At 34.5% G+C, this 14476-nt stretch overlaps 1 protein-coding gene across 2 annotated transcripts in view; it reads left to right on the top strand.

Moving 5' to 3' along the window:
* NCAM2 (neural cell adhesion molecule 2) overlaps window positions 1-14476 on the top strand; it is a 568041-nt gene that overhangs the window by 320305 nt on the left and 233260 nt on the right. For both annotated transcript variants that reach the window (XM_005895596.2, XM_070367501.1), the window contains exons 2-4: window positions 7582-7656; window positions 11577-11783; window positions 13951-14094. In XM_005895596.2, the coding sequence (XP_005895658.2) occupies window positions 7582-7656; window positions 11577-11783; window positions 13951-14094 (426 nt within the window). The remainder of the gene's footprint in view (window positions 1-7581; window positions 7657-11576; window positions 11784-13950; window positions 14095-14476) is intronic.

Here is a 14476-nt window from a genome sequence, read left to right as displayed (position 1 = left end):
ATACAAGTCATCCTACTAAGATAAATCAGTGCCTTAAGTTATCTGCACCTGTCTGTTAGAATTTTGAGTGGATCCAACTGTGCTTTGTGTCAGGCATGTGGGAGAGTAATTAAATTGTCAGTTTTAAAATTTCTGCAGGTGATAAACTGGCCATTTTAAATGTCACTGTTAAATATTATATCAAATTTCAATGGGCTCTCTTGGTCCCTTGATGGATCTTAGAAATGCCAATGACTTCATTATATTTTACTTCTGTAAATTAAGAAAATCTCCTTTGAAAATCTGCTATTTAATATGCATGCTTACTTAAATTGCAAATATTAACTTAAACTTTGTTATGATAGCATTATTTTTTGCTAAAATGTTGTCTAGGTTCTATTTTGAGGAGTAATTTTCATTTATCATAAAAATTATTTCTCTATATTTTCCCCTCCATTAGTTCTTCTCCTGAAATTCTTTTTTATGTTGTTGATGCTTGTTTCACTGAAGTAGAAAACCTTAACATTTTTTACATTTTTCCATTTTCAGTAATGTTCTATTTGATCTAGAGTAATTCTTATTTTGACTTCTTTGTTGTTCCATCCTTTCCTACCTTTCTATGTTCTTTGCCAATAGCCAGCCCAATACTCATCATAATATACCCTAAAGTGCTTTTCCCTGAAATTCAGTTGTCATTTATTCTATCTTCTGACTAATCTTTACTAAATGCCAATTTTGTTTCCATTTACAAATAATGACACAAATATAAGTCCAGAAATTTTGCCATGACTTTTGAGATCCTCCAATGTACTTTAAAAACTATTTCTCTAATTATAATATATGACCATAATTCTTGACCATAATTCTACATGAGATCAACTTCATCTATATTGATCTACTATTTGGAAAGACACTGATGCTGGGAAAGATTTAGGGAAAGAGGAGAAAGAGGCAACAGAAGATGAGATGGTTGGATAGCATCTCCAACACAATGGAAATGAATTTGAACAAACTCCAGGAAATAGTGAAGGACAGGGAAGGCTGGTATGCTGCAGCCCATGGGGCACAAAGAGTGGGACACAACTTAGCAACTGAACAACAAAAACAGCAATTATTCCCTGAATATCACTTGAACATTTTTGCCTTAACTGGAATGTCCACCAACATGTATTTCTTGCAGTGGCTATCCTCTTTCTGTCCTGCTATTACAATATCTACTCCAGCTTTTTCCCTCAAGTTTTATTGTCCTCTATGCAGCCTTCTTGACCATAAATGTCATAATGGCCATAATTGATACACATCATCTTGTTTTATCATTCTTCTTTTTATGTAGTATTTTTGCCTTACCAAATAAAGTAGAAATACTTTGACATTAGAAACTATGACATTATTTTATGTACCATAGCATCTTAAAAGAATGATTTTCAAAATGCATGTATTCAATAAATACTTACTTATTTTGGTAAATAATTTTTAGTTTACCTAATTCTATATTTAAGATAGTACTGCATTTCTTTATTTGAGGGTAGTTCAAAAAAGATATATTTGTCATGAATGCATTATCCAGGCTGTGAGTGTAAAATGTTTTCTTACTTTAAATGAGACTCTCATGTGAATATACTGGCATTTTGACTATCCAATACCAATTTTAATACAAAATTATGATTGATTGTTTGGCTTTTAAGTAATTCTATCATTTAATCAATGTTGCTTATATCAAGTGAATCAATCTATGTAACATTATACCCTTATCAATTTCTTCAAAGGTATTATATCTATTCCCAATATAAGAAGAGTAAAATATCAAGATTGGATTTTTCAGCATCAGTGAATGCCATTTTATTACTCAAATTCCACCCAACCCTAAACAGATATTTTAATTTGAAATATTTAATTTTTTTCTGAATGATATAAAGGCCCCATTTCACTGTCAACTCTCATTATTTATTTATTTTTAATGCCTAAATTTAAATATCAGAAATGAAGGTGAAGTTAACTGGATAGGTATAAATATATCAATCCTGACCAGTTTTTTCTGAACACAACATTGTCATTAGAAGATTATTTCACTTTCTTCTGGCATTTAGGTGCAAAGACTCTGGGGGAGGCCATTTTGTACCATATGTATCTTCCTCTGGGGGAGGTAACCAAAAGTCAAGAATGGTAAATGATGTTGAATCTCTAGAGCAAAGATTAAGGCATGACCTTAAATTTTAGTTCTTTTTTTTTTTTTTTTCCTAATCTGCACATTTTAATATATCTGTGGGGGTCAATAGAGTAAATCTAGCCTTTGGGAAATGTATTAAACTAGAGAATTATGTGTTGTCTTTTTACTATATACTTTTAATCCCCGATTTATAGCCAATGTGCCCAGTCACCAAAATGTTCATAAAAATATGGTCTTGATTAATGGATGAATTGATAGTTTGTATGGAATGAAAATTAACCAAGTGTTTTAATAAAAATTAACTAATCAATTTCAAGATTAATTTCATTTTATTGCAATGAATATGTTATTTATTATACCCATTAGCAAATCTGTGTAAAATTGTTCAGAACTTTTTAAATGCCTACATGTGTTTGGCTTTTAAAATGGCTGCATCTTTCAAGTTTTGTCTTTTCTGTAAACTACAAAAGGTCAAACTGGGAATTGCTTAAGTAAGAATTGGCAGATATTTCTCAAAAGTTCTAGTATCTTTAAACTTTATTTAAGTCGGTGAGGTGATTCCAAAATTTGATATTGTCAGTACTGTCAGTGTTCTGTACCCAGTGTACGATAAACTCTCGGTAAAGTGTTTTTTCATTATTCTGCCATGCATTTATATGTATTATCAGTTTAGGAGAAATATAAGTGAGGGTGATGAGCTTTCCCTTCTAGAAATTTACATTTAAATATAGTAGAGAAGGGTTCCTTGATGGCTCAGTGGGTAAAGAATCTGCCTGCAATACAAGAGACACAGGAGATGGGGATTTGATCCCTGGGTTGGGAAGATCCCCTGGAGGAGGAAATGGCAACCCACTCCAATATTCTTCCTTGGAAAATCCCATGGACAGAGGAGCCTGGATGGCTACAATCCTTGGGGTCACAAACAGTCAGACACAACTGAGCAAGTAACATACATAATCAGTTAAGTTCAGTTCAGTCACTCAGTCGTGTCCGACTCTTTGTGACCATATGAACCGCAGCACGCCAGGCATCTCTGTCCATCACCAACTCCCAGAGTCCACCCAGATCCGTGTCCATCGAGTTGGTGATGCCATCCAGCCATCTCATCCTCTGTTGTCCCCTTCTCCTCCTGCCTTCAATCTTTCCCAGCATCAGGGTCTTTTCCAATGAGTTAGCTCTTTGCATGAGGTGGCCAAAGTATTGGAGTTTCAGCTTCAACATCAGTCCTTCCAGTGAACACCCAGGACTGATGTCCTTTAGGATGGACTGGTTGGATCCCCTTGCAGTTCAAGGGACTCTCAAGAGTCTTCTCCAACACACACATCATTATCAACAATATACATTTTATTTGTTTAGTGAACATGCCTCTGGATCAAAGACATTTATTTGTTGATGTTATAAATGGAACTATCCAAGAATATTTTGAAAAGTTATTGATCCTTTAGTTTTATTTTGAAGATAGAATGTAGCCAGCCATGTGGAGGTTAGAGAAAGGGAGATGGCAAAGGCAATAGTTTGCACAAAAGCACATTGGTGAGGAAGTGTGAGTCAGTGGGGAAGTGGAGGATGATTAATTGTAGTTGTCTACAGCTGCAAAAGTATTAAGGAACAATTGGAAATAAACTTGGAAAAGTTAGTTTTCTTTCAATTAAAATGTACACAATAACTAATTAACTGAATAAAACAAATGCAATTTGGAGATTTTTGAGTAGGCAGGTAAAATTAATTTTTTTTGAAATATACGCTTGCAGCAACCTGAGAAATATTCTCATGGGGAGAAACACTGAAGAGATATTAAGTCAGAAAAAGACATACAGAATTTGATACATCACTCTCTCAGATTAGAAGAAATATCTCAGGTTACAAATAAGTGAGTGCATGCATTAGGGAAACAGTGTTGGAAATAAGAATGCATACAAGTAATATTTCAGAGGTTATATATCCAAGACTTTACAATTGATTGGTAATGACCAAAAATTGAATAGTAAACAGTTAGCAATTTTTTTTTCTTCCAATTTTATTTTATTTTTAAACTTTACATAATTGTATTAGTTTTGCCAAATATCAAAATGAATCCGCCACAGGTATACATGTGTTCCCCATCCCGAACCCTCCTCCCTCCTCCCTCCCCATACCATCCCTCTGGGCCGTCCCAGTGCACCAGCCCCAAGCATCCAGCATCATGCATCGAACCTGGACTGGCAACTCGTTTCCTACATGATATTTTACATGTTTCATTGCCATTCTCCCAAATCTTCCCACCCTCTCCCTCTCCCACAGAGTCCATAAGACTGTTCTATACATCAGTGTCTCTTTTGCTGTCTCGTACACCGGGTTATTGTTACCATCTTTCTAAATTCCATATATATATGCATTAGAATACTGTATTTATGTTTTTCCTTCTGGCTTACTTCACTCTGTATAATAGGCTCCAGTTTCATCCACCTCATTAGAACTGATTCAAATGTATTCTTTTTAATGGCTGAGTAATACTCCATTGTGTATATGTACCAGCTTTCTTATCCATTCATCTGCTGATGGACATCTAGGTTGCTTCCATGTCTTGGCTATTATAAACAGTGCTGCGATGAACATTGGGGTACACGTGTCTCTTTCCCTTCTGGTTTCCTCAGTGTGTATGCCCAGCAGTGCGATTGCTGGATCATAAGGCAGTTCTATTTCCAGTTTTTTAAGGAATCTCCACACTGTTCTCCATAGTGGTGCAAGGGTTAAGTGTTCATTTTGAACATGGAGAATTTGAAATTAAAATATGCTATTCAATTGAATGTGAGTTGAGAATTAGAAATTGTAGGATTAAACTATGGGAAAGCATAGACTGGAGAACCAAAGAGAAAAGGAAATTGATGTCATGAAATAAGATGATATCTTAAAGGAGCAAGTATAAATAGTAAAAAGAGAATGAGAAAAATCACAATTCCCTTCTTTATTCCAACTATATCACCTTTTTTTCTACCTCTGTCCCTTCTATCCATAAGTATGAGTAAACCTTTCCCAGTTTGTAAAGTCCCATGTCCAGAATTGTGGATCCCCTCAAATTCTACACATTTCTACAGATATAATTTCTTAAGAGGCCAATCTTAAATTCCTTGACTTTGTCTACAGTTTGATTCTATTGTCCCCATTGGGGATTAGTTACTTCTACAAAGAAAAAGTCTTCTTCTGTCAATTCTCACTAGAATTGACAATGTTTATAATAGATACTCTCTTGTTCCTTCATTTGGGGCTTCCCTGGTGGTTCAGACAGTAGAGTATCCACCTGCAATGCAGGAGACCTGCATTCGAACACGGTCTGAAAGATCCCTTGAAGAAGGAAATGGCACTGCAGTATTCTTGCCTGGGAAATCCCATGGACAGAGGAACCTGGCCAGCTACAGTTCATGGGATCACAGAGAGTCAGACTTGACTGAATGACTAACACACTTCCTTGGTTCTTCTAATTTTCTTCCTATTCTAATTCTTTGTTATTCTTAACATGTTTCTCTCTGAAATATTAGACTTACTAGGACACTTTTTGAGCCCCTATCATATATGTACTCTCTGAGTGTTGATGAAATTATTAATAAAAAAGGGCCAAGACTGGAGAGAAGAGAGCAATGTAGCCCATCCTGTTTCTCAGGGAGGTTTCCAGAAAAAGGATTCATCAATCAAGTATGGGACGTACAAGGAATTATTTTAAAAAGTTTAAATAACATGTATGACAAGTTTTGGTTGATAAATATTGTCTTCCTTTCTCATATTTTTGATTTCACATTTTATTTACTTAAACATTGTCAACATAGGTATGGTAGTTACATCCTTAGTCTAATTTATTTTTTTGGAATTTCATGGGTATAATTTCTCCTCTAGGTTATTTCAACTAATTCGTGCTCACAGTACCTTATTTCACCATGTATTTTATAGTGTCGTAATGTGAATTAAATTTGAAGAGAGGTTCGTTTATGAAAATCTTGTGGAGTTGGGACTGATTATGAAGGGATTTTGTGTTTGTTTCTGCCACGTAGCTGTGAGTCCTATGTGAAACAGCTTTATAAGTTAATTTTCAGCTTGGGGTTTCCCAAAGAACATATATTTGCAATTTCAAAATTCCAAATCTAGGATATGGTAGAAGCATGGTTAACCTCTTTAAGGAGAAACATTTTTCCTTTACACAGGCCAGAAGAGCCAACTATCCTTGTCATTCTCTTTTGCCAGTAGGCTAGTTTATTCTATACCCTTCTTAACACTAAGGGTGAATCTTTTTCTGGTCCAGTGTTTGGTGATGTTCTATAGCATCCCCTCTTCTCAGCAAGCTTGGATCCATCCTCTGCAATCTTTGAGCCTTTTAGTTACTATGACCCACAAATTCCCAATGTAGGCTTGAACTCTAAATTTCAGATTTTTTTTTTTTTTTTTTTTTTTCCCTTGAAGCACCATTACTGTCCTGAAAAGGTTCAGTTCAGTTCAGTCGTGTCTGACTCTTTGGGACCCCATGGACTGCAGCACACCAGGCTTCCCTGTCCATCACCAACTGCTGGAGTTTGTTCAAACTCATGTCCATCCAGTCAGTGATGCCATCCAACCATCTCATTCTCCGTCACCCCCTTCTCCTCCTGCCTTCAGTCTTTCAATCATTCTCAGCATCAGGGTCTTTTTGGAGTCAGTTCTTTTTCTGAAAAGGTTAGCTATGCATTTCTGGGAGCAAAGGATGGTGGAACAGTGTTTTAGGGCATGGTCACACTGTCTTGACATATTATTAGAAACATAAATCTTTTAATTTATGTTAAAGCATAATTTTAATTATCTTCTGATGTTAGAATATTCAGCTCTTTTATTCCAAATCTGACAATAAACTTTTTTGAATATCTTTATTTTATTACCATTGCTCTAGTTACTTCAATTAACTTATCTATTTTGTGGAAAAAAAAAAAAGGAAAAAGTTTATTAGTTTATTCCCCCCTCATTATGTAGTACCTCCTCTCTTCCACATGCTTGTCTTCTTTCATGGAAATATTTTAGTAGTTAGTCAAAAAGTACTTAACTTAAAGATTTAATTATTGTAATAGCAGTGTAGGGTGTACTCTTTTTAAGCAAGTTTCCAAATTTTGAGCAAAAATTTTCTGTAGCTGTTGCCCAATCTGGTAGCACACATAAGCCCTAGCCTGTGAATATGGAACAGTTGTCTGAGTATGAATTTTCTCAACATTTCAACAGAGCTTTAATACATCTTTTATTTGCCCTGGTTGTAAAGTGCATAATGATATAATGGGTATGATTTGTTAGATTGTGTTTTGTAAACTTTCATTTCTCTATAGGTAATAAAAGCATAAGAGGATAAATAATTGCTATTTAGATCATATGATATCAACACGATGTGTTAATATTTTAGCATTTATGTTTAAAAGCAAAATTAATTTTACTCAAATATTTTCTTTCAGCTCTTCTTCAAGTGACAATTTCACTTAGCAAAGTAGAGCTTAGTGTGGGTGAATCTAAATTCTTCACATGTACAGGTATGTATTTCTACAAATATTTTCAGATAGCTTGTTTCATTCTTCAGTTAGTTATATAATATACTGAGTAATTTCATAGTTAAAGTATCATTCTCTAGAAATAAAATTGTATATTATCATTGGACTTATAATGATTGAAAAAGTGTTAATAAGCACATTTTACATATTAAGCACTAAGAATTTTATTTATTACTTTCCAGTTACTAATCTTGACTGTCAAACAAACTAGATTATTTTGAAGATAGCTTAGAAAATATAATGTATGCATGATAACTTTTAAATAAATTGAAATATTTCCCTCTAATAGTAATATTAGAATAAATTTATATGTTATAATTGAATAATTTTGTTTAGAAATATCATATATTATAATGCTATGAGAAATTATATGGTTCTACTTAAGCAACAAAATTTTATTCAGTATGTAAAACTCACAAATCAACACATTCTACTGCTATTTAGATTCACAATATTAATTTTCATGCATAAAGGACTTCATATATAAAGTTTTAAAATATTCATGCAGTGCCAAATTGTGTTTTAATATATTTAAAAATTGTTTTCTTTCATGATTATAATTTAGCATTTCAAAACGGAATTAAATATGTATTTCTGACATAAAATTCATTATAAAAGTTGTCTTGAGAATAGCATGACTTATGTAAATCATTATTGCAATTAATAAAAATAGAAGCAATTATAATAATGTATCTAAAAATCATATCAATTCATATGAATCTCTAGTAAAGGCCATGATTCTTCATAAATTTGCCTTCTTAAGGGTCTGAATTGATAGGTCTGTTGATACATGTTGTTGTATATTTGCAAATGGGAAGACAGAAAGTAGGGGAGAGATTGGTTCAGTATTTTTTTTTATGTCAGCACAGCTTTGGCATAAAATATAACTCTTTGTTTCTAAACTTTAACCATACTTTATATGTACAAATGTACACATGCACACATCCAGCTCAAATGTATCACAAAATCACAGAAAAATGAAATTGTTTAAAAAAATGAATTTGAAAATAAAATCAAATTTTATTATATTCTTGGATTTGCATTACCTTTATGAACTTAAAAATACAATCCATTGTATTATTTTCTTGGATTTGCATTATCTTTATAATATAAATCATATGATGTATTGCCTCTGTAGATAATTCATAAATTAACACATAATTGAAGAGTATGAATTAACATCATCCAGTGTTAGTGTTTGGCTCTTAGTAATAGGCAAACTAATAAAGCACTTTTTTTTCCCTTTTATATAAAGAAAATTAACCAAGAGCTGTACTGTTGTCCTGGAAGAAACCTTATTTATTTTAAATGCAGTAGTAAAGCAAAAATCTAAAAATGAAAATGTGGGAAACCTATACAAATCAGAACACTTGTATATATTTTTCTATCATAGTGTTGATATGTTGATATGATTCTAAAATTTCCTGCACTGAGACATCTAAAACTATGTCTTCAGATTGAACTAGAAGGTGCTCATGTTACAGAACTGGGTTTTTGACTCTTTAATCAATAGAAATTGGTAAGAGGCCAGATGAGAAATTCAGACAGGGCTTTATCCTGAATTCTGCTACACACTAGGATGTGAAAACAAGTGACAGGTTTCCTTGCTTGCTTTCTGAGGTGGGGTGAGCTGGTGCTTTAAATGGTTTGAGGGTAGGTGTGAATCACTGGGTCACTGTGGAGAGGTAGCCTAGGTGGTACACTATGCAGGTGTCATGGGTAGTACCCTGCTTTTGCTCCCTCAAACGTAGCAGTTGGAATTTGGCCTTTATGCATCTTGATCACAATTTGCTGCAACTGCATGTGCTTGCAGTTATTTTTAGTCTCTTATAGTTTCTTTGTATTCTTTTACTCTAGGAGACATTTTTTCAGGTGCAAGCATTTCAGTGAAAGGGTCCCAGGTCCCAAGACTCAACGGAGCTCAGTCATATCCTCACAGACAAATGTGTCCCATGTATGAATTTTTATGTTACCTTTTCAGGAAAATAAATTTAATTCTACTTATTAATTTTCCCATTAGCCCAGTATCATCAGCAATATAACATGGACATTTTTATTTGGAATTACTATTTATTGGATTTGCCAAAAAAAGAAAGAATTATGATTGCACTATGAAAATCCAGAATAAACTCTCCATGATAATGAATTTTTTCCATATCATTAAGAATTAAAATGTCCAAAATATTTCACAGAAATATCCTATATAATTTACTGTGTAAAATGAGGATTTTGTATTTCTCATATTTAAAGTAATGCACATTTAAATGATTTCTTTGTAACTTCGTGATGGAAGAAGAGGGAATTAAAACAAGTACCTCCCCCAGATGAGTTACCCTGTAACTACTACGGTTTTATGGCTCTGTTTAGAAAAACTGAATATAACATAACTAAAATCATTCACGATTTAACTAAACTTCTTTCATACTTTTTTCTTCATCATGTCTAATTTGATATAGGAAGGAAGATAATTTGTTTCTAAAGCCATTTTGGGGGGAAAAGAGAAGGAGAGGGAACAATTTTCTTCAAAAAGGTCCCAAAAGATGTTAGTTAACTTTATGCATTTTCCCCCGAAACTTTTCAGTTAATAGTGCATGCTGCTTCCACAAATTATCTCACAAGCAATTAGGTGAAATACATCCTTTTGGTGTCTAAAAGTAAACATGGGAAGCTTCAGCTTTTACGGAGAGGATAATAACCTAGATTCTGAATTGGAAAACTTAAATAAATGTTTACCCTGTAATGATTTGGCTGTAATTGCCTACCACCATAAGTATCGTTTCAATACATTCTAATTATCATATGATTAAATAGTTAACAGTTTTAGAATCAACTGATGAAATTACTCATTTCAGTTGGAAAAAGAGAAGATTAGGGATTCATTTGAAAAATAGTCATTGGCCTTATCTATGCAAGTTTAACAACTTGAGAGATTAATTCAAAATTCTGTTAACAAAAGCCAAAGTTTATTTTATAGAAGATTTACATTTTTATGAGCTCTGCTGTATGGCAGGGAGAGTGCTATTTCCTGACTCTATCAGAAAGAATTGAGCAGATGAAAGTATGTTCATAATCGTGTTTCAATTTGGATTATGTCTACTGGAGATGGCTCAGTGGGTAAACAATTTGCCTGCCAATGCAGGAGACACAGGAGATGTGGGTTCAGTTACTGGGTTGGGAAGGGCTCCTGGAGAAGGAAATGGCAACCCACTCCATTATTCTTGCCCAGGAAATACCATAGACAGAGGAGCCTCGTGGGCTACAGTCCATGGGATCTTAAAGAGTCGGACGCAAACAGGCACACACACGTCTATCAAATGGAATGTTATTTGGACTCAGTTGCCTAGCCAGTTTCAGTACTTAGATATAATAATCATAATCCATAGATCACTGTGGTAAAGTTTACACTATGTAAGTGCTAAGTCGCTTCAGTAGTGTCCAGCTGTTTGCAACCCTATGGACTGTAGCCCGCCAGGCTTCTCTGTCCATGGGATTCTCCAGGCAAGAATACTGGAGTGGGTTGCCATGCCCTCCTCCAGGGAATCTTCCTGACCCAGGGACTGAAACTCGACTCCTCCATTGCAGGTGGATTCTTTAGCACTGAGCCGTCTGGGAAGCCCCAAAGTTTACTCTTATCATAGCTTAAATACCATACTGGAAAACTCATTTCCTATGGGTTTTGCTTACTCAGACGAGATTTAATCCTCAGTGTTGGATAAATAAGGATGAACATGTGGGCTAGCATTTGTGTTTACTTTCAATTTTGTAAGATTTTCAGATTTTGAGTATTCTGTTTACATTTTTTTTTCTAAATTGTTAAAGTTGTTACATAATAGTAAATGCCAATATCAAAACAAACACTTGAAACATATTTTCAAGCATTTCTTTTCTATGGCTCTCTGCAGCAATTGGTGAACCTGAGAGTATAGATTGGTATAATCCTCAAGGGGAGAAGATAATTTCAACACAGAGGGTATCAGTGCAAAAGGAAGGTATTAGATCAAGATTAACCATCTACAATGCAAATATAGAAGATGCAGGGATATATCGTTGCCAAGCAACAGATGCCAAAGGACAGACACAAGAAGCTACAGTCGTTTTGGAAATTTACCGTAAGTCATGCATTTATGTTTTATTGATTGAAATTATAAATTCTTATAAAAATTCAAATTGAAATGCACTTAACAATAGAAGCTAGTACTCATTGAGAACTAACTTTGTGCTGGACAGTGTAATAATAAGACTTTTACATATATCAGCTTATTTATATTTTACCATAGTACATCTCTAAAATAAGATAGATAAAAGGTTACAGTGGATTATAAACATGTAGATGCAGCCAAATCTATTGGGTAAGTAATAGAGATGAAAATGTTTTAGTTTTCTGATGCCATTAAGAATCTGTTAGGTAATAGATAACAGTTTATTTAGTGTTACAGAACTTACTAGGAATGCTTTTTTCACTTTAAAAGCTCATGACTAGAGAAAATATCCTGTGTGACAGCAGGGAACAGTCAAGAATGAGAACTGGGGAAGGATAAGTTGACAGACTTTAGATAGGAGAAAAAGTTGAAAACTCATATAAAGAAGAAAAATCTCTAACCAGATTCTTAGCTCCAGGTGTTTTCATTAACAAGGTGTTCTACACTTAGACCTCATTTTATGACTTGAAATTGATTAATTCCTCATTCCTACTTTTAGGAATCCTTAACCTGTTTAGGCGGAGAAGGCAATGGCACCCCACTCCAGTACTCTTGCCTGGAAAATCCCATGGATGGAGGAGCCTAGTAGGTTGCAGTCCATGGGGTCGCTAAGAGTCAGACACAACTGAGCGACTTCACTTTCACTTTTCACTTTCATGCATTGGAGAAGGAAATGGCATCCTACTCCAGTGTTCTTGCCTGGAGAATCCCAGAGACGGGGGAGCCTGATGGGCTGCCGTGTATAGGGTCGCACAGAGTCGGACACGACTGAAGTGACAGCAGTAGCAGTAGCAACCTGTTTAGGAAAACTGAAGATCATTGATTCCCTGGTTTTGAAACCAGGTTCCATCACTTAATTCTGTGGTCCTGAGCAATTGGGTACCCTCTCTGTTTTCAATTTCCATTTATAAAATGGGTATAATAGTAGTACTTACATCATACACAGAGTTGCTTTGAGGACTACATTAATTCATGCGCAATGTGCCTAGAATATTACTGTGCAATTAATTTGTGGTAGTTAGCATTTATACCAATGAAAAACTATAAACCTTTTAGAATGCTAGCTCATAAGTCATGTCTTCCTTACAGCTGTGTTGAAAAAAGGGCCAAAAGAGTGCCATAGCCATACTTCCTTTTAAGATGACGACAATCTGTTGGAACATTGTTGTCCTCATTTGTCCTGATTTGACCTTTTTTTCCCTCCTGTTAGTTTCTAAACTCCTCAGAGAAGGATGTTTTACTTCTTTATATGCCCATTTGCTGTACTAATTTCATAAATTACAAAAGACTAAATTGAAAACATCATTTCATAGACTAGTATCTGGAAAAAAAAACTGTCATTTGAAATGATACAAAGGAAAATTCCTGGTGTTTTATTTGTAAAGGTAATTTTTTTTTTATTAGTAAGAACAGTGAATTACCTTTGTGAAAATTTCTCATTAAGCATAAATATCCACATCCATGCATTCATTTGATACACTTATGGATGTCTACTATATGGCAGACAATATTCTAATTCCTAAAGACTCATTAGTGACTAAAACAGAAAATGTCACTGGCCATTTGGTGCTAACATTTTAGAAGGTAGAAACAGGAGACAAAAAGTAAGCTAAAACTAATGTATAAATGTTAGATATATATATATTATAGAACCCTATAGGGAAGACATTAAGTAGTTTAGAAATAAAGGGTGATGACTATTTTGTATGTGGAGACTGGGCAAGAATTTGGTGGAATTTAAGAGAGTGCAAATGCCCCAGAATGAAAGCAAGTCTGGAGTGTTCAAGGAAGTGCCTGGAGTACAGATTAGGAGGAGAGAAGAAAAATTGGGATCAAAAATTATGAGATAGACTCCAGTTCATATAGGACCTCATATAGCACTGTAAAGACTTTGGACTTTATTCTCAGTGAGGTGGGAATTTATTGGGTAGGAGAATCAGATGGTCTGGTAAAGTTTTAAATGATCTAGATTTACCTACTTATTTTATTACAGCATCCATAAACAATAATTCTGAAATATGTTATTGAGGGGGATGAGCAATAATATTTCTTTGGTTTGTTTTACTTTCTTATACAGAAAAACTCACTTTCAGAGAAGTGGTATCTCCTCAAGAGTTCAAACAAGGAGAGAATGCAGAAGTGGTTTGCCGAGTCAGCAGCTCACCCGCACCTGTCGTCAGCTGGTTATATCATAATGAGGAAGTCACCGCTATATCCGACAGTTAGTATTTTGGTAACTCCCTAAGTTATATGTTCTAACAATATTGCAATTTTTTTAAGGAGACTGAATCTGCTTGAGTAAATATAGCAATTGGATTGACCCTAAGTATCAAACAATTGTTTAGGGAACATCAGAGCTCTAAACTAGGGGTTGGCAAACTATGGCCCTAGGCTCAATTCAACCCCTCTGCTGTTTTATTAAGGTGTTATGGAGATGCAGCCAAACCCAATTGTTACATATGGTCTGTGGCTGCTTTGGAACAAAGTTGAGCAACTGTGACACAGATGGTTTGGCCCACAATAGTTACTTTCTGGAGATGACAGAAAAAGTTTCCTGACCTCTGCTCCAGTCAAGAAAAATGTATATACAAACAGTTCAAGAA

Source organism: Bos mutus, chromosome 1 (assembly GCF_027580195.1).
Source record: "Bos mutus isolate GX-2022 chromosome 1, NWIPB_WYAK_1.1, whole genome shotgun sequence".
Lineage (NCBI taxonomy): Eukaryota > Metazoa > Chordata > Mammalia > Artiodactyla > Bovidae > Bos > Bos mutus.
Note: the sequence above shows the minus strand (reverse complement) of the source record. Positions and strands in the feature narration are given on the sequence as shown.